This window comes from Hydra vulgaris, chromosome 03 (genome assembly GCF_038396675.1).
Source record: "Hydra vulgaris chromosome 03, alternate assembly HydraT2T_AEP".
NCBI classification, from domain to species: domain Eukaryota; kingdom Metazoa; phylum Cnidaria; class Hydrozoa; order Anthoathecata; family Hydridae; genus Hydra; species Hydra vulgaris.
The window spans coordinates 9,653,702-9,677,124 of NC_088922.1; the positions used below are offsets into that span (position 1 = coordinate 9,653,702).

The 23,423-nt window shown below is 26.0% G+C and overlaps 2 protein-coding genes across 2 annotated transcripts in view; both read left to right on the top strand.

The window, feature by feature from the left end:
* LOC101237336 (centrosomal protein of 85 kDa-like) overlaps positions 1 to 21,369 on the top strand; it is a 32,646-nt gene extending 11,277 nt beyond the window's left edge. Inside the window, exons 9-15 of the mRNA XM_065792280.1 lie at positions 6,616 to 6,674; positions 6,782 to 6,905; positions 7,413 to 7,562; positions 12,218 to 12,280; positions 12,659 to 12,715; positions 20,807 to 20,906; positions 21,131 to 21,369. Of these exons, the coding sequence (XP_065648352.1) occupies positions 6,616 to 6,674; positions 6,782 to 6,905; positions 7,413 to 7,562; positions 12,218 to 12,280; positions 12,659 to 12,715; positions 20,807 to 20,906; positions 21,131 to 21,306 (729 nt within the window). The 3' untranslated portion in view covers positions 21,307 to 21,369. The remainder of the gene's footprint in view (positions 1 to 6,615; positions 6,675 to 6,781; positions 6,906 to 7,412; positions 7,563 to 12,217; positions 12,281 to 12,658; positions 12,716 to 20,806; positions 20,907 to 21,130) is intronic.
* An 801-nt stretch (positions 21,370 to 22,170) lies between these two features.
* On the top strand, positions 22,171 to 22,933 carry LOC100199870 (PRELI domain-containing protein 1, mitochondrial). The gene has a single exon (XM_065792284.1). The coding sequence runs from the start codon at positions 22,198 to 22,200 to the stop codon at positions 22,807 to 22,809; it is 612 nt and encodes a 203-aa protein (XP_065648356.1). The 5' UTR covers positions 22,171 to 22,197; the 3' UTR covers positions 22,810 to 22,933.
* Positions 22,934 to 23,423: the final 490 nt, after the last annotated feature.

Below are 23,423 nucleotides of genomic sequence, written 5' to 3' on the forward strand. Positions count from 1 at the left end.
TTTATCTAATTTATTTAATATATAGTTAGAGCTTTTTAATAATAAGCTCAGAGCTGCCAGTCACTCAGAGCTGTCAGAATCGTTTGAGAAAGAAAAAAAGTTTTCTTTTGTTTACTTTTTCTTTTGTCAACAAAAATGTTTTGTGTTTTGTTAGTAAGAATTGAAAAGATTTTTCCTGTTCCTTATGTTTTCATTAACTCATACAGTTTGATGTTTATATAGAGCTTCTATAACCAGTATATTATAGAGCTGCTAAATCACCTTATTAGAAAAGTTTTAAATTGTTTTAGGTGCCAGCTTTGGATAGAGAAAATTTAAAAGATCAAAAATCGAAAATTGCAACCACAGGATGATTTCAAATTGGTATGATAGATAGAAAAAGTTGCCAGGGAAAGAAATGCGAGAAATGAACAAGAAGATAAAAAAATGTGTTAAGTCGCTTGTGTAGAAATCAATCTGGATGCTGAAGATTACCAGATTAGCTATTTGAGTATTTAGTGCTCAGTAGCTGTTAATAATGCAAGTTCTAATACAGTGCTGATAGCAAAAAAAATTCTTAAATTAAACCTTTTAGCGTGTCAGCTGCTTTATGTAGAACTACCATGTTACTCGTTTTATTTCTTTTAGATGGAAAACAAAATAGTCTTAAGTCTTACAAGGGGCTAATAAGAGACGCAGCATCTGATCTAGCCCTTCATGAACATCTATTGTTTCAATTTACTCCTATAGAGCCAGAGATAGACTTGTCATCAATTTATCATCTTATATGGCTAGTTTTGATGGTGTGGTGTTAGGACTGAAGAAACTGAGTTATTATCTCTTGAGTTATTAGTAATAATTAAATATATTGTTCGAGTTTATTGCCTAATATGGTTTTTTTTATTGCCTAATAAGCACTCTAAAAAATACAATGATGCTAGTCAACTCCTATACAAAACCATTCAGCTAGTCAAGGTTAAGATATCAGTGTTCAAAACATTGTTTTTAAAAAATCTAAAAAGAATTTTATTCTGTTTTTTGTAAGAAAATTTATGCTGTACTTTATGCTGCAAGATGAAAATCAAAAGAAGATAAGAAAGCAACCTCTTAAGATGAAAACAACCCCTTAAAGAAACCAACCTCTTCACCAAATGTTTAAAATAACAACATTAAAAAATGACATTACATGACACGAGCAAAAATCTGTGATGAAGACAAATTTTGATGCTAATTCTCTGGATTACCTTCTGTTTCTGATTATGATATTCAGCTTGAGCCTTTGGCAACTTTTTAGATGACTTTAGAATTCTGATAAGTTGATTTTTTAACTCTGTCTTAATGATATGCCTGACAATTCTCAACCTGTCAAGAGCAGTAAAACAAACTTCAGAGTTAAATCATATTTTATTAACTTTAAGGTCATTTTAATTTAAAAAATAGGCTATGAAACCTACTGAAATGGATAAAAGTTTAATAAAATTTGATTATTCAATCCAGTTTCTCAAAACAAATAAACTAATAGTGTTTTTTTTAAAGAATATAATAAACAAATACCAGAGTCTCTATTATTATTTTAAAAAAACACCCTCTTGGCAGTGGCATATTACATACAGATTAACAATGAATCTTATAAGAAAAATTGTATTCAATAAAACAGCTCTGATTTTGTAATCTGCTTAACAAGATCTTCTCAAAAAAACTTTGGATAGCAGATGGGGGGAGAAATTTTTATGTTGTTGACCAGTGTTACTAAAAATTATTTTTACACATAATTTTATGAAAAGCAAAATTAAAAAAAAACTAGTTTTATTAATCACATTTTTTTGCACATTGTTATTTGTTTCATAAGATCAATTATGAAGTTAACTAGGTAGTACTGTGTTTATGAAAAATTTGCAAATCTTTTTAATCATTTTTTAAAGTGTTTATTAGTCAAAAAAAGGTTGTAATAAAAAGCTATTATTTAAATTGTTTTTAGCACTTTTTACAAGTTTGTTTTGTAAGAACTTTAATGATTTTTCTAATATAGTATATTCATTATTATTTTAATAAGTATTTATAAAATGATTTTTTGTTTTTCTACTTTTAACTATTATTATTATTATTGTTGTTGTAAGTATTTTCATTATTGTTATTATTATTTATATAAATAAAGTCCTGTATTTTTTGTGTTTACTAAAGATTATTAGAATTTCTATTCGTAAATATTCATGAAAATATTTTTTCAGAATATATGATTATTTATTATAGTATTTTTATTCAACAAATATTAATCTGAGTGCATGTTTATTGAATGATTGTCACATTTTATGTAAGAAAAATGCAGTGTTAATTAACACATGTTTTTTCTTTTATCTGTTATAAGACTCCTAGTCTCCTTTTCTTACATCTATTATTAGACTCCTCTTAGAATCTATTATTAGACTCCTAGATTTTCAGCATTTGTTTTAAATTTCTTTTCAAAACATTTATCTTCTTTTTGTTGGAAGAGTTTAAGAAGTTTTTAAAACTGAATAAAATAGTTTAGATTCATATTTGTTTGTTTTTTTGTTTATTTATTTTGGAATTAAGTTTAGTTGGTCATCAACCTAAATTTAGAATTGGTTGGTAATAAAATAAATTTTAGTTGGTTGCTTATCTATTATTATATAAGCAATTATACAAACAACGATAAAATAGGTTTTCTTTTAGTTTTTTCAGTTTGATTTTTATTTATTTTGTTACTTAAGTAATGAAATCAAAAATCTATCTTGTATATATTGTTTTGCAAATTAATTATATTATGTAATTTATATTCCATTAAATATAAATTATGTGATGCATAATAGGATGGCCCTAATTTTTAAACTTATCAAATTGTTTAGCTCCCAACCCCATTTCTTGTTCCAACATTTTAACCCCATTTCTTGTTCCAACATATTTTTCTATACAAAATTTTAGCGTAATCGGACAACTGTAAGTCGACCCTCATTGTCCATGAAGTTTTAAAATTTTTGCCCTGAGAGTCATTTTTGTGGTGAAAGTTTAAAAAACTGTTTTTAAAACTGTTTGTGCTGCTCGTGTAAAGTGACTTTTAGATTGTCTTCTTTTTAGACAGTAAAATAGCATCAAGTTTGTCTGGGAGCTCGTCACAGAAGTTAAGAAAAGATTTTCATGTCTGTCTTGTTGGCTACATTTCAAATCAAATCGTCGGAGCCAAATTGCCGTCGAACCGGCAAGTTTTACGTGTTTTCTTCTACAATGTAAGAGTTGTAAAGCTTACAACAAAGTAAAGTGCAATACTGGTGATTCAAGAAGTTTCCATTTTTTGGCAAAAAGCACGAATTCCTACTAAAAGAACTGACCACTGTGGTGAGAAGTTACTGAGACTGTATGATGAATGGAAAGGCTTACAAAAGAATTTGACGAGAGGTGCAGGCAAAAACAAAGAAAAAAGAGACAATATGGATGATCTGTTTGACATAGCTCATTCAGAAGCTTTGGAACAGATGAAAAATGAAGAGGATAAGAATTTCTTAATTCTTTAGCGCCAAAAAGGACGACCAGGGTCTATGCTTGATGCGGATCACAAACTAAAACACAAGAAAGAAAGGACACTGAAGTGCACTGCAATGGAAACTGCCAGGAGAAAAAGGACTTATGAAGAAATGGAGCAACATTTTGGTACTCATGAGCTTTCTACAAAAATTGATTATTCAGCATCAAGCAGTGAAGACATTGATAGTGGTGACGACAGTTAAAATTCACCTGCCATCGTTCAGCAAATATCAACAGCAGGAGCAGCAGCAAAAGTTCCAACAACACGAGTTACATTGCCATTTTTCACTCCCCGTCTCGCAGAAGTTTTTGATAGGTGCAAAATTACTGACAGAAATGAGGTTTACATATTAAAGGCTGCTGCAGAAGCTTTCGGATGTGATACTGAAAACCTGGTGATAAATCACACTTCTTTTCAACGCCTTAGAAAAAAATTTAGAGAAGCAAGACACTCAGAAATTCAGCAAAACTCTAACCTTTATGATTGCCAAGAATTAATGCTACACTGGGATGAAATGCTGCTCCCAGCACTCACTGGTGTTGAAAAGGTATATAGACTGGCAATAATAGTAACTTTTCAAGGCAAAGAGCAATTGTTGGGAGTCCCTGAAATCCAAACATCTTTAGGTGAAGAGCAAGCTATGGCTGCTTATGAAGCTGTGAAGAAGTGGGGTTTAACCGACAAAGTTCAGGCAATTTGCTGTGATACGACAGCAAGCAACACAGGTTGAGTAAATGGTGCCTGTACAAACCTAGAAAAATTGTTCAATCGTGACCTATTGTACCTCCCTTGACGTCACCACATTTTTAAATTAGTTTTGAGGAGCTGTTTCGAGTCACTGATGGGTGCAATTTCTTCTCCGGACATGGCACTTTTCAAAAGATTTAGAGAAGCCTGGACAAAACTCGACAAGAACGTTTATATAACTGCTAGTAATAAAGATGATGTCCGCGCTATCATTCTTGGATTTGTTGAACACTACCTTTCTACACAAAAACAGCAGAGATGATTACCGAGAATTGTTGGAGTTAACAATGATCTTTGTTGATGGCATTCCAAAGAACGGAATATTGTTTCGTATACCAGGAGCTGTAAGTCGTGTTAGATGGATGGCAAAGGCAATTTATGCATTCAAGATATACCTGTTTCAAAATCAATTTCAGTTATCACATACAGAGAAGAACTCTTTAAGAAGAATATGTATGTTCCTTGCTCGAGTGTATGTTCAAGCCTGGTTTCTATCATCAGAAGCAATACCAGCATAGCATGATTTCCTATTCATGTACCAACTGATTAATTATCGAGACATAGATCCACAAGTCAGTAAGGCTGCTGCAAAGAAATTTTCCAACCACCTCTGGTACTTAGTTCCTGAAACTGTTGCTCTTGCCTTATTTGATGACAATGTTCACCAGCAGTTAAGGCAAATATGGCTCAAGTTTTGCTTGACAAAGATGAAGAAGCGAAGGAAGAAAAAAATCAAGTCAAGCAATACATTCTTTCTGAAAAAGACTTTTCTTCCTTTCCAAACATCGAGTTTCCATCTCTGTTAACTCCTGGTACAAAAACATTCTTCAACAGATTTTCTCTCAGCACCGATTTTCTGAACAAAGACCCTTCAGTATGGAAGGATGATCCTGGTTGCAAAAGTGGAATTGAAAAACTTAAGAAAATAGTGGTTGTGAATGTTATTGCAGAAAAAGGAGTCAAACTCATTTAGGATTATAATAACATTCTCACCAAAGACGAAACTGAGAAACAATTTGTTTTACAGATCGTTGCCAGAGACCGTAAAAAGTAACCAACTGCTACTAAATTCTGTCTTATGAAATAGTAATGTTCAAGATTCATTGGTTCACATTATGTTTTGATTCTATGGGCGTTATTGTTGTACATGAAAATGCTTTTGCCTTTTAGCTTTTTAGTGTAGTAAATAAGAACATGATCGATATAGACAAGAGTATGTCGCTTTTGAACGGAATTAATCATTATGCATATTATGTTCCAACTTAAAGGCCTTTGAGGGTCGCCTTGCAGTTGTCCAATTGAGCTGAAATTTTGCACAGTTCCTTATTTGGTTAATTGGAACAGGATCAGGGGTTGGGAGGTGCAACATTTTCACTTTTGAAAATTTCAATACAGCTAAGGGCCACCCTAATGCATGATTATAAATAGGTAAATATAACATTTATGCATATTTAAAAAGTATATAATAAAATTATTCCACTTATTTTATAATTATTTTATTACCTTCTTATTTCCTTCCTCTCATCCTCCTGTAACATTCCCTTCTTGTTTCCTTATTTTTTTTATTTTTTTCTTTCCTATAACTTCCTCATTTACTTTTTAAATTTGCTTCTAGCTGGAATTAAATTTTTTTAGAAAAAAAAATTTAATTCCAGCTAGAAGCGAATTGATCTAAAAGACAAAAATTTTGGCTGGAATTGCAGTACATCCCTAATTAACATCCAAATATTACTTAAGAAAAATCAGCTGGGTTGGATTTAAAAAAAAACGTTTTCTAAGAGCTTGTGATTGGGGCTCCATAAACATTTATACATCCTAAAGTATTTTTTTTTATTCAAAATTCATGTTATATTTTGTATATATCATTATGATCAACATGATCCTCATAATCATCATTGCTATCATCATCATGATCATCATTATCATCATCAATATTTTTTAATCTGTCTTTATAACTCTTACCCATCTTCATGTTTTCCTTTTATTTTACAACCTGCAACTTTTTAATTCTTCAGTTAACCATTTTCTAGCTTTTTAACCCTATCTTCTATTTTAAAGTAACTCATAACTAAATAGTGGTTGTTTGCTAGCTTGTTGGAAGTTAATAAGAGTTTAAAAATATAGAGATATATGCCAGTATTTAATAAATAGTAAATGTAAGTATAAAATTGTAATATATAAAGTATTATTAATTTTTTTCTAGCCCCAGCTATCAATCCCTGCTAAATATTATAATTTTGCCGGGGCCAGTTTTGCATAAAGTCTCATTTTTAGCCCTGGTCACCTAGTGGTGTGTATGTTAAATCTTTGTTAATATATATATATAAACCAAAATTGATTTTTATTTATAGGATTCACAGTCTCAAGAATTGCTTAAAACAATTAACAAATTAAAAGATGAAATAACGAGGTTAATTAAAAATTTAAAAAAACTTTTGCTTATCAATTCACTTGTGGTTGTTACTCATTGTATATACATTATAAATTTTTTTAATTTTAATCTTTTTTCTCTGATAGACTTTCCACCAGCCTTGAAAGCTACAAACAACAAGATGAAAAAGGGCCATTTTCTTTAAAAGAATTTCAGAATGCAATAACTAAAATAAAATGTTTTGAGACTGAAAACACACATTTAAAAAAGGTTAATAACTTTTTGTGTAAAACAAAAGATTTATATTTTAAAAGGATTGTTGTATTAATTATGAAGTATTTTTATCAATCAAAGATTTAAGCTTTAAATTTTTGTTAAAGTGTTTCAACTTTGAACAGTTTTTTTGAGAACTGAGAATTGAATTGAGTATTAAACTTTTCATCTGAACTTCAGTAAAATGTTTTATTGACAAGTTTTTTTTAACTATTTTTTTTTTTAACTTGTTTTATTTATTTTTTACTTTTTTAATTCATTCACTATTAAAACTTAAATAGAATGCCAAAACTATTCTTTAGAAGTTTATTGGTTTAAATTAGCTGGGCTATTAAACTGATTGTTTATGCTTAAGTTTAAACAGATTAAAACTTGGGTGAAAATTTGAAAACAGGTATAACTGACTCAATACAATAATAACGTTTGAACAGCTTATGTGATGAACAGAGAAATAGTGTGATATAGTGTAAAACAGATTTGTTTTTAAATTTATTATTTTTTTAGTCACTTGAAAAGCGACATAAAAAACTAAATCGTTTGCATTATGATATACTTGAAAAAGATAAGCTGATGGAGGAACAGAAGACTTCTTATGAAAGTACCATCAGACTATTAACAGATGATTTGAAGAATAAAAACTTATCAATAACAAAGGTTTGTCATAAACATAAAACAAGGCCAAAAATAAGAAATCAAATGTTTATTTTTTGTATTATATATATATATATATATATATATATATATATATATATATATATATATATATATATATATATATATATATATATATATATATATATATATATATATATATATTAGGGCAATTCCACCTAGCAAAATTTTTTTTAAATAAAAATTGGTATGAGTGTGGAAGATAATATATGTGAAACCAAACACATTTTTATAAAAAAGAGTTATAAAATGTAAAGCTGATTTTTGCTTCAACATTTAAAGACTAACAAAATTGGGAATAACTGTGCAAACATATAAACTTCTCACTTGAATATAGCATGTTGCAAAAATTGGCTAAAATGTAGAGAAACAAATTTTTTATTTTCTTTATTTTTATTTATTGAACTCAGTTTTTTACTCAACCTTGTGTTTTTGTAGGACATGCAAATTAAAATCAAATTTTTACATTGTGAAAACATTGTAAACAAACCATTATGATGGTTTGTTTACAATGTTTTCACAGTCATTCCAGGTAACTTTTTATGCTTTGCATTAGTTTTAACTCTACGTAAAAAAATTTTACAAACCAAATAAATATTTTTGCATAAAGGGTTTTTTAAACATTAAAAAATTTAGATTTTGTTGCATTTCTTTAAAATAATTTTTAAATACATCTAATAAGAATATTTTTACAATAAAAATATAAGTTATTCAATAAAATAATGCAAATCACTAAATAAACTTTTTGATCAAATTTTTAGGTTATGAAAGAAAAAGTTTTTAAGACATATATATCATTCTCTACTCATAAATATCATTTACTGTAAAAAAGTATTACAGTGTTTAAGGTTTATAAAAAATCAATGTTATAATACCTGAATGTTTAAAAAATTAATGCAACTCTGCAACCAACATATCATCTTTAATTGTATACACACTCATCAATTGAGAAGGACTCATTTGAAATATTTCCAAACAAATTATTAGCAATTTTTTTGACTTGACCAGGGTATAAGTTTCCTCGTACCCGATGAGAAAAAATGAATTTTCAACAAGCTGTTGGTTTTTTGATGTTGGTATGTCATAAGTACTCTGTTTTGAGACACAAATTTTTTCAATATTATCATTGTCTCAATCAACTTGAAAAATCACATTTAATCACAATCACAGTTAATTACAAGTATTTATTAGACACAAGTCATTAGGTTAAGTCGTGATAAACTCTTATAGCATAACCATGACCTTTGAAAGCATGTGCAATGTAAATGTTTACTTATTCCAATGAAAGAACTGCATGATTTTTAGACATGTAAAACAATAAATTGCTCATTGTCCCCAATAATTTGATAAATCCCAACATATTTCTTAAAAAATTGTCCAATATTGAGTTAAACATCAATAACCACATAATATTCACGTTGTACATGTTATTTGGAATTACTTCATTTAAATCGTTCTCAAGGTTTTGAATAATTAGAAAATAATTTTACATGACAATCCTGCACACATTTCCTTTGAATACTATAAGACATTTTTTCTTTCAACAACGGATATCTGTCAAGATAAAGCTAACGCTATTTTTAACCTGGTTTGGTAATCTTTAAACTATTGTCTTGTTTTTTCCGATATCATTCAAATAGATTTATACAAAACTTTTTAATTCATTAACACCAATTGGTATTCATTTTATACTTATAAATAAAAAAATAAAGTGAGTGATTTTTAAAACAGTATTTCTAATCAATGCTATTGTGTATATATGACAATATGGTGTCCCACTGATTTACAGTGTTTATTTTTTAATTTAGAATATTGTTGTTTTGAGTACTTCAAAAAATTTAGAATCCCTAACAATCAACATTTTTTTCAATTTAATTTTTGCTAATTGCCTCTTAAAGAGTAGAGTATAATTAATTGGATTTAGTATATTTTTTTGTGCTAGGATGAATTTTCAAACATATTCTATTTGTATATTCTATTATATATTTGAACTCAAAAAATATGAAGATAATATTATTAATAAAAATTATAATATTAATAACATATTCGGTAAAATTATAAAAATAGCCATGAATATTAAAAATTAAAAAATTAAAATATGTTAACAATAGTTCTTTTAATTAGGCTGCTTTTAATTGGTAGAAAATAAAACCTAAAATACCTTTCTCTAATTAGCTAACATTTTTAATTAAAAAATAATTACATCATTGTTCTTACTTTTATTCACTGAAATTTCCTTATCTATACCAATATTTGATGGAAAAAATGGAATTGCCCTAATATATATATATATATATGTGTATATATATATATATATATATATATATATATATATATATATATATATATATATATATATATATATATATATATATATATATATATATTATAAACAATATAGAAGATACAAGTTTAGCAAGCAACCGCAAAGTGGTTGCTAAGGTGGCTTTATGTAAAGGGTGTTCAAAAAAAATATTTTAAAACAAGAATATACAAGAAGCCAAATTTGGAGCAAATATAAAAAATAATACAATTACAAAAGAAAGTTCCAAAATTTGACATTTGCCTTGTGCTCGAGTGACAAAATACCCTGAAAAATGTTCCTAATTGTTTAAAAAAATTTTTTTTTATATAATCATAATGGTCCAAATTTTTTTTTTAATTGTTGTGTATCCTGGTTTTTAAATAATTGTTGTTTAAAAAGATTTCACATAACTTAAGAAAGGAAAACAATTATTTTTAAAAAAACTTATTTTTGCATATTTGCGCAAAATTATTTTTTTGCGAAATATTTTTTTTATTTAAATAACAATTATGAAAAAACTAGAGTACCCAACAATCTAAAAAAAAAACTTTAGACCATTTTGATCACATTAGAAAAAAAATGTTTACAAATTATTGAAATTTACCTTGCGCTTAAAGCCAAATAATTTAGGAACAATTTGGGGTATTTTGCCGCTTGAGTATAAGGTAAATGTCAATATTTTTTGGAATTTTTTTTTTGTAATCGTATTTTTTTTTATATTTGCTGCAAATTTGGCTTCTTGTGTATTCACGTTTTTAAATTATTTTTTTTTGAACTACTTTATATGCAACATTTTTTCATAGACATTAGTTATTTAACAGGCATGTTGTTTTTTTAATGCATCTTGAATCTAATAAATTACTTTCTAATTATCAATATGGGTTTTGATCTTCTCGTTCTACAGCTGGTTTGCTAACAGTAATAAATAATAGGTTTTATCGTGCATTAGATAAAGGTGGAGAGGTTAAGGCCATTGCTCTTGACATTTCAAAAGCTTTTGATAAAGTTTGGCATGCTGGTCTTTTCCATAAGCTTTCTTCTAATGGTGTATCTGACAACATCTTTAAGATTATTAAATCCTTCCTTTCCAATCATAGTATAAAAGTTATCCTTGATGGACAACACACTTCTTCTTATTCTGTAACTTCAGGGGTTCCTCAAGGTTCTATTCTTGGCCCTACACTCTTTTTAATTTACATCAATGATCTTCCAGATATTCTCACATCTAAGGTGGCATTGTTCGCTGATGATACTACTATTTATTCTTGTCATGATAAGAAGCCAACACTCTTTGATTGCTTGGAGGGGGTATTGGAGTTTAAAAAGGATCTCACTTCTGCTACAGCATGGGGCTCACAGTGGCTGGTGAATTTTAGTTCAGATAAAACTCAATTTTTTTCAGCCAATCATTATCGCAATAATTTAGATCTTCCTATATTTATGAATAATAATGTACTTGATGTAATGTAAATAATAATGTACTTGATCTACCCTTCATCTTCTAGGATTAACTCTTACTTTCGATCTTCCTTGGAAACTGTGCATCAAATCCGCAAATACTGTAATGGGCACTGTTCTAAAGAGCTAGTGTCTTTTGTGCCACCTACTAAAATTCATTCTCGTGTTACTCATCATTCAATTAAGTCTCATCCTTTTTCTGTGACTGTTCCTAAATGCTCCAAAAACTCTTATTCCTTTAGTTTTTTTCCTTGAACATCAGTTCTTTGAAATTCGCTTCATTCATCTTGCTTTCCTGATTCATATAATTTGCAATCTTTTAAGTTGTCTGTCAATCGTTATCTTGCTTTAGAATCTTCATCTTTTTTCTTTCAGTAACTTCCAACTCTAATAGTGGTTGCTTGCAATCAAGACCCTTGTTGGAATAGAAGATGTTAAAAAAAAGTTGCAGTTTGTTTCATTAGCGGTGAGTTTGTTACGCAAAATTTATTGGTTGTGTGAATTAATAATTGATCAAATATTTGGCATGCAGCTGTCACTAACTTTTATTGCATTTCTGTTTTTGTGGAGCTTATGCTGTAATGAAAAATATAAGTCAATTAAGTTTTAGAAAAGGTGTTTAATTTTGGTTAGAAAATTTTTACTGAAAGGAGAATTAAACCATGTTTCTTTTTTGTTTATTAGTATTAGAAGGATTTAGATTTGAATCATGTAAGAAATTAGTTAATCCAGACTTTTCTAATGCATCTTTATAAGTAGGAGGAGTCTTTTGAAAAGATTATTTTCTTACTTATCACAAACATCTTTTGATTGTCTCACATAAAATGATAGTCTAAAGAAAATCATTAGAATTCATTTTGTTTTGTATTTTTAGATTAATGCACACAATCAAGAAATTATGTCTTCTAGTCTTGATTATCAAAAAGAGTTAAAAAAAGTAACACGTTTCATTTTGTTCTTTTAATAACTAATTGTTTACACTTATTATAAATAATTTAAAAATTATATTATAAAATTGAAAATAATTAATTATATTATAAAATTGAAAAAACTGTTTAGTTTGTTTAAGCGAGGCACGTTTTTAATGTCTTCGTAAATTCACGTATAATATCACTGAAAAATATATGGAAACAATTTTTAAAAACAGGCGATAGTTTTTATTAACTAAAAAAATTAATTCATATTCTCTATGGAATTAATTACTAATTTATTTTCTTTGCTTGTATACTTTGATTAGTTTATTTAGTAATTTTGATATACTTTGCACTTTTGCATAAAATTATTTGTTTATTATAAATATATTTTGATTGAGTAGTATAAAGACTGCTACACGCAAGAATATATGGACTCTTTCAACATTCTCTTTAAAGAGGTATTTTATGTATAAAAGCAACTTTAAAAAGTTCTTTTAAGTTTATTTTGAAAAAACATTTATTTTCACTGTGTGTAATTATGTTATTAAATTATAATTGTGCAATTATTCTGTTTATTAAAAAAATGTTATCATTTAAGTATTATGTTTTTGCTGTATGTTATTATTTAAAAATGAAATATTATGTTTTTGTTATATGTTATTATTTAAAAATAAATTAAAAACAAGTTATACAAAATTATTTTTTTTTAAATTATAAAAGTTCACAAGTTATTTTTTGCTTTGTTTTTACCCTAAGTACTCTCATTAAAATAACAAAATTAAAAGAAATTAAACTATTTAGTTAAAATATATTTAAGATATTAAAGGCCAAAAATATTTTATTTAATTATTATTTATATATAAACTTTGTTTTAATTATTTATTTTATTAGTTTTAAGTATTTCATAAAAATATGTATATACTTCATTAATTATTTTTTTATCATAATTTTGAATTTTTCGTGAAAACAATAAAGCAACTATCAATGTATACTACTCGCAACTTTTACTTGCAACTGTAACCATAAATAAAGGGAACTGAGAATTATGTTATTAAAAACATTTTACGCAAAAAGAAATAAGCTGAAAGGTGAGAAATTCCAAGTTAATGTTTAATTAAGAAAAATAAATTATAAAACAAGATAAAATTCTGAAAAACAGAAAAATAAAATATGAAAGGATAATTTTTATAATAATGATTAGAAATTATTTGAATCAGATTTCATTAAACATTTTAAAAAGTGAGAGTTTTTTGCTAAGATGTTTTTTGTTGTTGTTAAGGTTGTTGTTCAAGAGATTTTTTGAAAAATTTTCTAAAAATTTTTGTAGTAATGCACTCTAGGTTTTGTTTTTGTTTTGTTTTTTTATTGGGTCTTTTAAGTCAAAGTTTTTATAGATTTAAAAGTTTTTTTCTGCAAGCTGCATTTTCAATCTGTAAACAATAATTTGATATAATTAAATAAAAAAAACTTTTAGATCAGAAGAGCTGAAAATTACATTGAGCTTTTAAGGTCCAAAGCTTCATCATAAAAATTTATTGGATAGTTTAAAAAATTGTTTAGGAATGTTTAGATTTTAAATAATATAATAAATAAAGTTTGTTTATTCAAAATTATGGTTGTCATTTATTACATATATAACACAGGGTTGTCATTTATTACATATATATTACTAAATGCATAAATGCTAAAAAAATACAGACAACTGGTATCAATTTTGATCCTGAAAAATAAAAAAAATCAGAAAATGTCAAAATCTAAAATAATTATCAAGTTAAATAAAGTTTTAAATTTATTTAAAAAGTTTGTTAAAAAGGTCTTATTGTTTTCAAAATTTTGACGAACACAAAATGGTAGATCATAAGTATTTGCCATTAAATTAAAAAACTTTTCTTTTTTTTTTTTTTTTTTTTTCAAGTTTTAGTTTTACTTTTAGTAACATCAAAAGAATGCAAATGAATAGTTGCAGTATGAATAGGGTTGTTGTTTTTAGTTTGTTCAAATCAATCGTTGAAGTTAATCAAAGTTTATTGCTAATAAAAGCAGACACTTTTAATAATTGTACATGATTTTTATTAAACATGTTTACAATATTGCATACAATATTGTTGATCTTCATTACATGTGTTTACAATATTATATTATACAGTATTAGGCAATAATAAGTTACTTGTTTTTGATTTTTCTTTTATAGTTTTTTAAAATACTTTAGTTAGGTTGTCAATTTTATTGATATTTGATTGGCTTATTGGCATCATTAACAGGTTGTAAGTTGCTAAAATTATTTGGTAGTTAAATAGTTTTGATAAATATGTTGGTGTCATAAATGGGCACAGATGTTCTAGAATTGACTAGAAGATTGTTATTTAGGTTTTGCTAAAGTCTTTGTTCTTTTTAATGAATTAGCTCCTCGCAAGGCTGCTTTTAATATTAAGTTAACATAAGCTGTAATTTGTATGGAATACATAAAGAAAGTGATTTTTTCAATTGTTCAAATAAAATTTCAAATGTTGGAAGCAACTTTGCTGAATGATGTACCACATGAGATTATGTTTTGCTTGATAGAACAAGTGATAATAGCTAATTTGAGCAGCAACCATTGTATTTGTAGAAAAAGAAAGAGATGCAGTCTTACATTGAGTTCCTCAAGTTTGACAGCTGGAGCAAGTCTATCACATTTACAGTTTGATTTTGGGCCTTGTCTAAAAGTAAAATGATGCTCATTAGAAGAACAAGCCAAATATGACAACATTATTTCATAAAATGACATATAAGAGACACAAAAGAGGCAAGGAATAAAATCAGGAGTGAGAAATCAATGAGCACAATTAAAGTAAACCGTAGCAGATGCTAGCTTTGCAATTGTAACTATGGTTTCCATGAGAGTTAATCCTGAATCAAAGAGACAAAAGGTTGAGGACTCGGTATAATGTTGTGATATATTAGAAGCAGTGAGAATGTTATGATGCATTAAAAATGAATATCAACACCACTGATAATTGTTAGCAATAAAAAATTGAGTTTGGTTTGTTTCAAAATTCATCAGCTAGTGTAAGCTCAAATGAGAAAGGAACAAAATACCAAGATAATGTTTTTTTACGTATACAATTTGTTTCTATGAAACAGCTGTTGCTATTGGATTATCTTTAATGTGAACTCAAAGTCCAATTTATTCATTTATAAATTCATAGTGGTATTTCCTCAGTTTCATTCATAGTGGTACTTCCTCAGTTTTACCTTTTTTAAGGTTTATTACCAAATCATGACTTTGAAATCAAATGATGATATTGCTCAAATCCCTGGTTATTTATTTTGAATACCTGCTTCATAAATAAATCTCCATCATCTGTGTATTTATTAGTTCCTAATGTTTATGGCTTTTTTATGTTTTATTTAAGTATATCAGAAATAAAATAAAAATTAAACTTTTTGGCAAATGTTGCTTAATTAACACCTAACAAAATTTTATTGAATATTACAATTTGATGTTTAAAGATAGTTAATGAACTAGTTTACATCAGATCTTTGTAAAATATAAAGGAATAGAAATTGTAAAATATAAAGGTATAGACTGATAAAAGAATGAACCGAATGTTTTATTTTTTATTTTTTATATAATATAGAATGAACCGAATATTTTAATTTATTTTTTATATAATATAGAATAAAGCCAATGCAGTCGATGTTTTATTTTAATAATAAAAGTTTATTTCATAAAGTTTATTTTCTTATAAAGTCAACTTTTATTGTTAAAAATAACATTCGGTTCATTCTGTTTCATAGCAAATTGATTTGTTTATTTTTTTGTTAAAAAGTAGTACATTTTATAATCAGAAAACAAACAGATTATACTGAGATTGTGAGAGTTTAGTTTTAGTTTAATTAACTTATATATAGTGATTTTTATAATTATTTAGTATTAAAAAATATAGAGATATGAGCTTCATATTAAAATATATAGATATATGAGATATTGTTGCATCTAATAATTTACCTAATTCAATGAAGATAATCCCAGAGACTAAATATCAACCTAAATTTGTAACAAAAGAACCACAAAAAAAATTTTTAGAGCAACATATTTTCTAAAGCTATCTTAAAGACTTTATTAAAGTCTAAAGCTTTTGAGCAACATATTTTCTAAAGCTATCTTAAAGACTTTATTAAAGTCTAATATATAAACTACTCCACTTTTGCTAATTATTACAACATTAAATATATCTACTTTGCTATCATATTAACCATCATCCATTACAAGTGTAACTTCAGGTGACATTCAGATAATATTCAAGAAAATAAGCTTTAAATTTATCTACTTTGCTATCATATTAACCATCATCCATTACAAGTGTAACTTCAGGTGACATTCAAATAATATTCAAGAAAATTTTAAATTTAAATTTAAGAAAGAATGCCTAGAGTTGCAAAAAACACGTTTTTTTTTCTTTTGTGTTTTTGGGTTAAAAAAAACGTGTTTTTTTGTTGTTGTTTTGACATTTTTTTTGTTTGTTTGTTTGTTTTGGTGTTTTTTAGGCTTATTTTGAGCAATTTTTAATTTTTTTGGCATACATTTTGAAATAATTTTCCTTTATTCTAATATATTTTTAGTATATGATCATTAAAAACACAATACACCTTTTCACAGTTTTAGTATAGAGCATCAAGAATTAAAAAAGAAAAACGATAACTTAAAAAAAGAACTTCAGCACAAAATTAAAGAAAAAATAGAACGAAAAAAAGAACTTCACGAAAAAAAGAACTTCATGAAAAAAAGAACTTCAGCACAAAATTAAAAAAATAAAGATTTATATGAAAAATTAACTTCAACCACATCAGTTATTACTATGAAACCAGACAAATTTGTATATAAACATAATCTATACAAATCGTGTTATTGCAACTTACTTGTATACAAACATTTATTTTAAAAATGATAGATCTTGCGACTTTTATACTGGCCTTACATCTGTCAATGTGTTTCATGAGTTACATAGTGCAGTATCACCATTAATCAAAAGAAGATAAAGTGATGTTAAAAAAACATCTACTGCTGTTTTTTGAAATTTAAAAAAACCCTAAACTATTTGGACCAAAATAAAAGTTATGCAGCAAAGATGAATTTTTAATGATGTTAAGGCTTGGATTACTGAAAACTGGTTTTGCTGACAGGTTTAAATATATTTAGGATTAGCCAGTGCAATATTTTCTTCAATGGTTTATCTCACTTTTAAAGCACAAGGCTTACATAGACTAAATTTCAGATAAAGAAATGACAAATCGCAACAACTATTTAGATTGCATTCCAAAATCCTCTTTTATAATGCATGATAAAGGCTTAAATATTAATACTGAATGTTCTGAACGTTTTATCTACCACACAGCTCACCCTGGTTGGAAAGGTGCAGCTCGAATGACTTGACAAATGACAATGACAAATGAAGAACTAAACAAAATAAAATAAATTGCTAATTTAAGGATATTGGTTGAACAAGTTAAGAAGAAGACCAAAGACATTTCAAATTATGTCAACAGAGTTTCTGCTAACAATGTTAAAACTATTTGATGATATTATTTGCTTAGCTTTGAGTAATCTAAGAAAACCAATATGTTTAGAGTGACTTTATAACAAATCTGTTTTTACATTGATAGATTTTATATATATATATATATATATATATATATATATATATATATATATATATATATATATATATATATATATATATATATATATATATAAATTTAGCTTTAAACTCTACATTAAGCTCATATAGAATTTAAAAAAAAATAGTTAAATTTTTTTTTTTTAAATTGAAAAGTCAATGTTTTGAGGTACTTCTTTTTCACTTGTTTTTTAATATGATATTTAAACTGGATTAGACAGGCTCTTTATTTTAATACTTATATAAGACTAATGGCACTGGTTTAATAATATTATTTGATAAATCTTAGTTTTGCTTTGTAAATCTCAAACAAATTACTGATAAAATAATGTTTATGTTTTTACCTCCATTGCGTGCATGAATTTTATATCAGAACTGTGAAAAGGTGTATTACATGTAAAAGCACCAAATTTAACTCACATTTTTAATAAAAAATTGAATTAGCTTCAAGTTAGTTATACATCTAGGCATAGGTATGGGAATGTTTATTCATCATGTTGTATTCTTCCTAACAACTGTGATAAAACTCTCATTATATTTAGACACTTTTCTTATCCTATAAGAAAGTTACCATTTTAATTTTGATAATGTAAATATATTAGTATATAATACCATGCCATTTTAATATCAGACTTCAAATGCTCAAAGAATTAACCAATCTATCAAGGTTATTTAATTATTTAAACATTTATATATTGTGTAGTAATTTAGTCTTACATTGTTTGTTTGTTAAATTTGTCAAAAAAATATATCGCTAGTAGGCCCTTATAAAAAAAGCCCTATACTGAACTTAGTTTCAAGGAAAATCTAAAAATTTTGAATTATTATTATTTACTGAGTTTGCCAGACCACCTTTATCTGATGATTTGTAATTTATCTATTCATAATTTATTTTTATATATATATACATACATATATATATATATATATGTATGTATGTATGTATGTATATATATATATATATATATATATATATATATATAACAAACTAGCTCAACATACTGCTCCTAACAAAAACAAATTGAAAATTAAAGAAGCATTCCATATTAATTGGAAAAATCCATCATTAAATAAACAAACTGTTTATTATAATATAGATTTGTCAATCTAGTTTGTTTTATTTACGTTATTTTTATGCTACTTATGGTATCATAAGTTGTATTATAATTTTTATTGGTTTGCAATAATTCTATTTGTCTGTTAATATTTCTCAGTAATGTCTTCACATTTTGATTTTGATATTCCAGAGTTTTGAATTGTAATTTTATCTTTTGAAAATGTTGTAGTTTAACTACAAAACATGTCAAGATTTAAAAAAATTGTGTTTTTCTTAAAACATTCGTGTAAAAAAGTTTAAAAATTCGTGTTTTTCTTGACAAGCTTATGGAGAAGACAAAGGTCTTCTCCATAAGCTTGCTTCATTTCGTGTATCTGGGAAAGTTTTGAGATTGTTAAATGGTTTCTTATCTACAGTAATGATCTTCCAGACAGCTTTATATCTAAACTTATTCTTTTTTCTGATAACTCAACTTTATACTCCTGTCTTGACAAAAAATCTTCTCTTTTTGATCGCTTAGAACAGGCAGCCAATCTTGAATCTGATCTCACTTCTGTAACAGATTAGGGCTCGCAGTGGCTTGTAAATTTTAACTCCTACGAAACTTATTTTACTGCAAACAACTATCGCAACACTGTTGACATTCCTATATTAATAAATAGGAACCCTCTCACTGAGTCGTCTTCTTTACATCTTTTTGCATTATCATTTACTATTGGCCTTTTATCTGAGCCATTTATACAATTGATTGCGATTAGCATCCGCTAAGGTTGCTTCTCTTCATCGTGCTTGCCATTTTCTTACTCCTGATTCAATTCTCTACTTCTACAAGTCTCTTATTCGTTTTTGTATATATATATATATATATATGTATGTGTATATATATATATATATATATATATGTTTATATGTATGTATGTGTGTATATATATATATATATATATATATATATATATATATATATATATATATATATATATATATATATATATATATATATATATCAAATATAATTAAATATAGTAAGTGTAAATAAACAATGTTTATTGTGTCAATATATAACACTTAAAACAATTAAGATAAAATTGAGGGAGACAAAATTATTTTAGAAGTTTTTATACAGGACTGCTCCAACCTTTAACCTTACCAAAAAAAAAGAGTTTCAGTAAATTTTAGTATTAGTTGTTCTGTTTAAATCTGAAATTAAAATATGAATTAAGATACTGCCATTAAAGTTAAGTTTAATAGCTTAAATAATGAATTTTTAAATATTTTCCATAAGAACCAAAAAAACGCACCCCTGCGTTTTTTTTCCAAAAAAGTAACTAAAAAAAAGCAAAAAACAAAAATGTGCATGACATCTCTAAGCATGTCTTAAAAAAATTTTAATGGCAAAAAAAAATCAGAATATCTTTCTCTTTATTTTTTATTTGAGTATTTAAAATGTACATAGCAATAACAATAACAAAAATAGTATTTCTATAAATAGAATTTTCTAAATTTTTTTTGAAATAAAAAATTTGTCTAACAATTTGTTAATTAGTTATGTTAAATTAGTTTCTATATTTCAATTTTTAGTTGTTAATTATTGGATTGTTTATTTGATTTATTTATATTATATATCTATTATAAATTTATTTATAATAGTTTTAAATAAAATTATTTTTAAAAAATTAAAATTTATTAAATTAAATAATTTTATAGGAATCTAAACCATGTTTGTTTTAAAAAGATTTTTTTTTTTTTTTTTTTTTTTTTTTTTTGTACATAAATTATTATAAGTTTATCAAGATACCATCAGGGTTTCTAATTTATTTTTATAATCACACTAGATATGTAAATGCGCTGATGATGTTCGATCTTTTGTCAAGTTATGCAGTTCAAGAGTAAAAGGAATGGAACCTGATTTAAATGCTCTTTTGGGTTTAAATGGTAAGTTTTAATTTTGAATAATAATTTTTAGGTTAATAGGTGTTTTCTAGGTTTAAATGATAACTCTTGGTTACTTTTAAGTTTAATTAGTAACTTTTTTCAAAAAAGAAAAAAAAAATTTTACTTTTCTTAAAAAAAAAATACCATTTTTAAAATTAAATCTTGAATATTTTGAGTATTATAAACTTTTTATTCTTATTTTTTACTTTTTATTCTATTTTTAGATTCACCTGAGAAATCCCAAACAATATTTCAAAGTGTTGCATTGCCAACTCTAGATACCCTTCAATTAAAATTTTCAGAGATTGCAGATGTGAGAAAAGAAATTGATGGTTTGCGTCGCAGTGTGTGTGAGCATTATGCTCAGGAGATTGGGAATAATATGTGCATTAGTCAATAATGTTTTTCTTTAGTTAAATTTTGTAGTTTTCATACTTTTGTTTGAATGATATAAATTATTTTATTTTTAATTTTTTTTTTCTGTTCACATTTTTCAATTCTAAAAGTTTTAAATTAATGAGGGTTTGTATTGCAATAAATAGGGGGTATATTAGGTGTATAATTTTTCTTAGGTGTACTTTTTTTTATTGCTGTTTTTTAAATTTTTGCCCTTTTGCAAAAAATGAAAATTTAAAGCTTTATCATTATAATTAGTTAATATTTATTCATAAAATAATTGATAATGTTCTAAATATGGTGTAGAAAGTGTGGAAGGGTGAAAGGTGTATGAGGTGTGAAAGGGTGAAAGATGTAGGAAGTTTCAAAAAGAACTTTCAGAGATTAGAGTCAAAGATTCTTTTTTTTTTTAATGTAGTTTTGAAGTTCTAAAATTAGTTAGAAACTTCTGAGGTTTATTGAAAAAGAAAAAAAAAGACTTTAAACGTTTTGAAATCAATTATTTCTGAACTCAGAATTCTTATGTATAAATGTAACCTGGTATCTAGGTTCAAAAGTTATTGTTTTAAGAACTCATAAAGATGTTTTTATTAATGATGTTTAGAAGTTCATAAAAAATTTTGGAGCTTCAGGAATAAAGGAGTCCAGTTAAAAATAGAGAATCTTTGGCTTTCAACACTAGAACCTTTTCTTGGTTTAAATTGTTTTGCTCTGCAAAAATAATTTTAATCTAAATTAATGAAAATAAATGACATAAAATGAATTATTAAAATGTTATAAATACTAAAATAAAATAAACCTTATATAAATAACAAATACACTTATAAAATTTTCAAAATAAATTTTTATTTGTAATTATGATATTATTTATTCATTTTATAATTGTTTATATTCAATGAACTATTGGCATTGTTTATGCTCTTTTAAAAACTGTTTTTTAGACTGTTTTGTAGGTATGAAGTTTATTGAGACAAGTTCTAGTATAAATCATTCTTGGTTCAATATCAGTTCGGTGTTTTTTTGTAGATATCCGAATCCATATAGTAAACATGTTCTTTCTGAAGATGTTATATCACGAAAACTTGAAAATAATATTTTAAAAACAATACGCTTACAGTCTAAGACAAATGATGCTCCTAACTGGTTAAAGCGTTTCCTTCCATCTTCAACTGCTTATATTGTTGAAGAATCACATGTAGACTTGAAAACTGGTGTTATTATGACATATACCACTAATTTAAATTTGAAGACACTGCTACAAGTTGATGAAAAGGCTTTTTTCTTTAAATCCCCTGATGGCTCTACTAAAGTGAATCGTCAAGCTTGTATTAGATCAAATTTATTTGGTTTATGTCATGCATTTGAGTCCTTTGGGTTAAAAAGATATTGTTCAAACATTTCGAAGATGGAGAAAAGCTTTGATTATGTATTAAAAATAAAATCTCCTCAGCCTATTTCGCATCTAAATTATAATTTACCTGACATAAGCAATGCATTTCCAGTTTAAATTTTAAAAATTTTAAATATGAGAGGGTTTTATTTTAATTATCTATCATTTTAAACTTTTATCAAATTAGAATGATAACACTAGAAAATAGATAAAAATAAGGTTGCGTAAAAAATTTGAAATATACTTCAACACGTACACAAACATTTTTGTATGTAAAAGTATTAGGATGCTTGCATATATAAATATATTCTTTCACACACACACATTTTTGTATGTATAGGTGTTTAAATTCATATATAAGGCAGTGTTTTTTTATATAAAAAAAAATAAAAGTTTTGTAGTTTTTTTAATTCGTTTTAGAGCTACCAATTAACGAACTGTATATACTCCTTTTCTACCCTCTTTCTTTTCCTTTTCTTTTTTCTTTAAGAGCTGGGGGTTAATAGAGCATAATTAAATTTTACAATAATTTGTACGTTTTATTATAAAATAAATTATAAATTTATAACAAATACTATATTTAGTTTTGCGTAATTAATACTAAGTTTTTGTAAAATCAGTTTTATACTAAGAAGAATAAAACTACTAAATCCTCAGTTAAAAAAAATGTTCAAACCAATTTATTATAATGTTAATAATAAAAATTATTATTATTATAATAAAAATTGTTA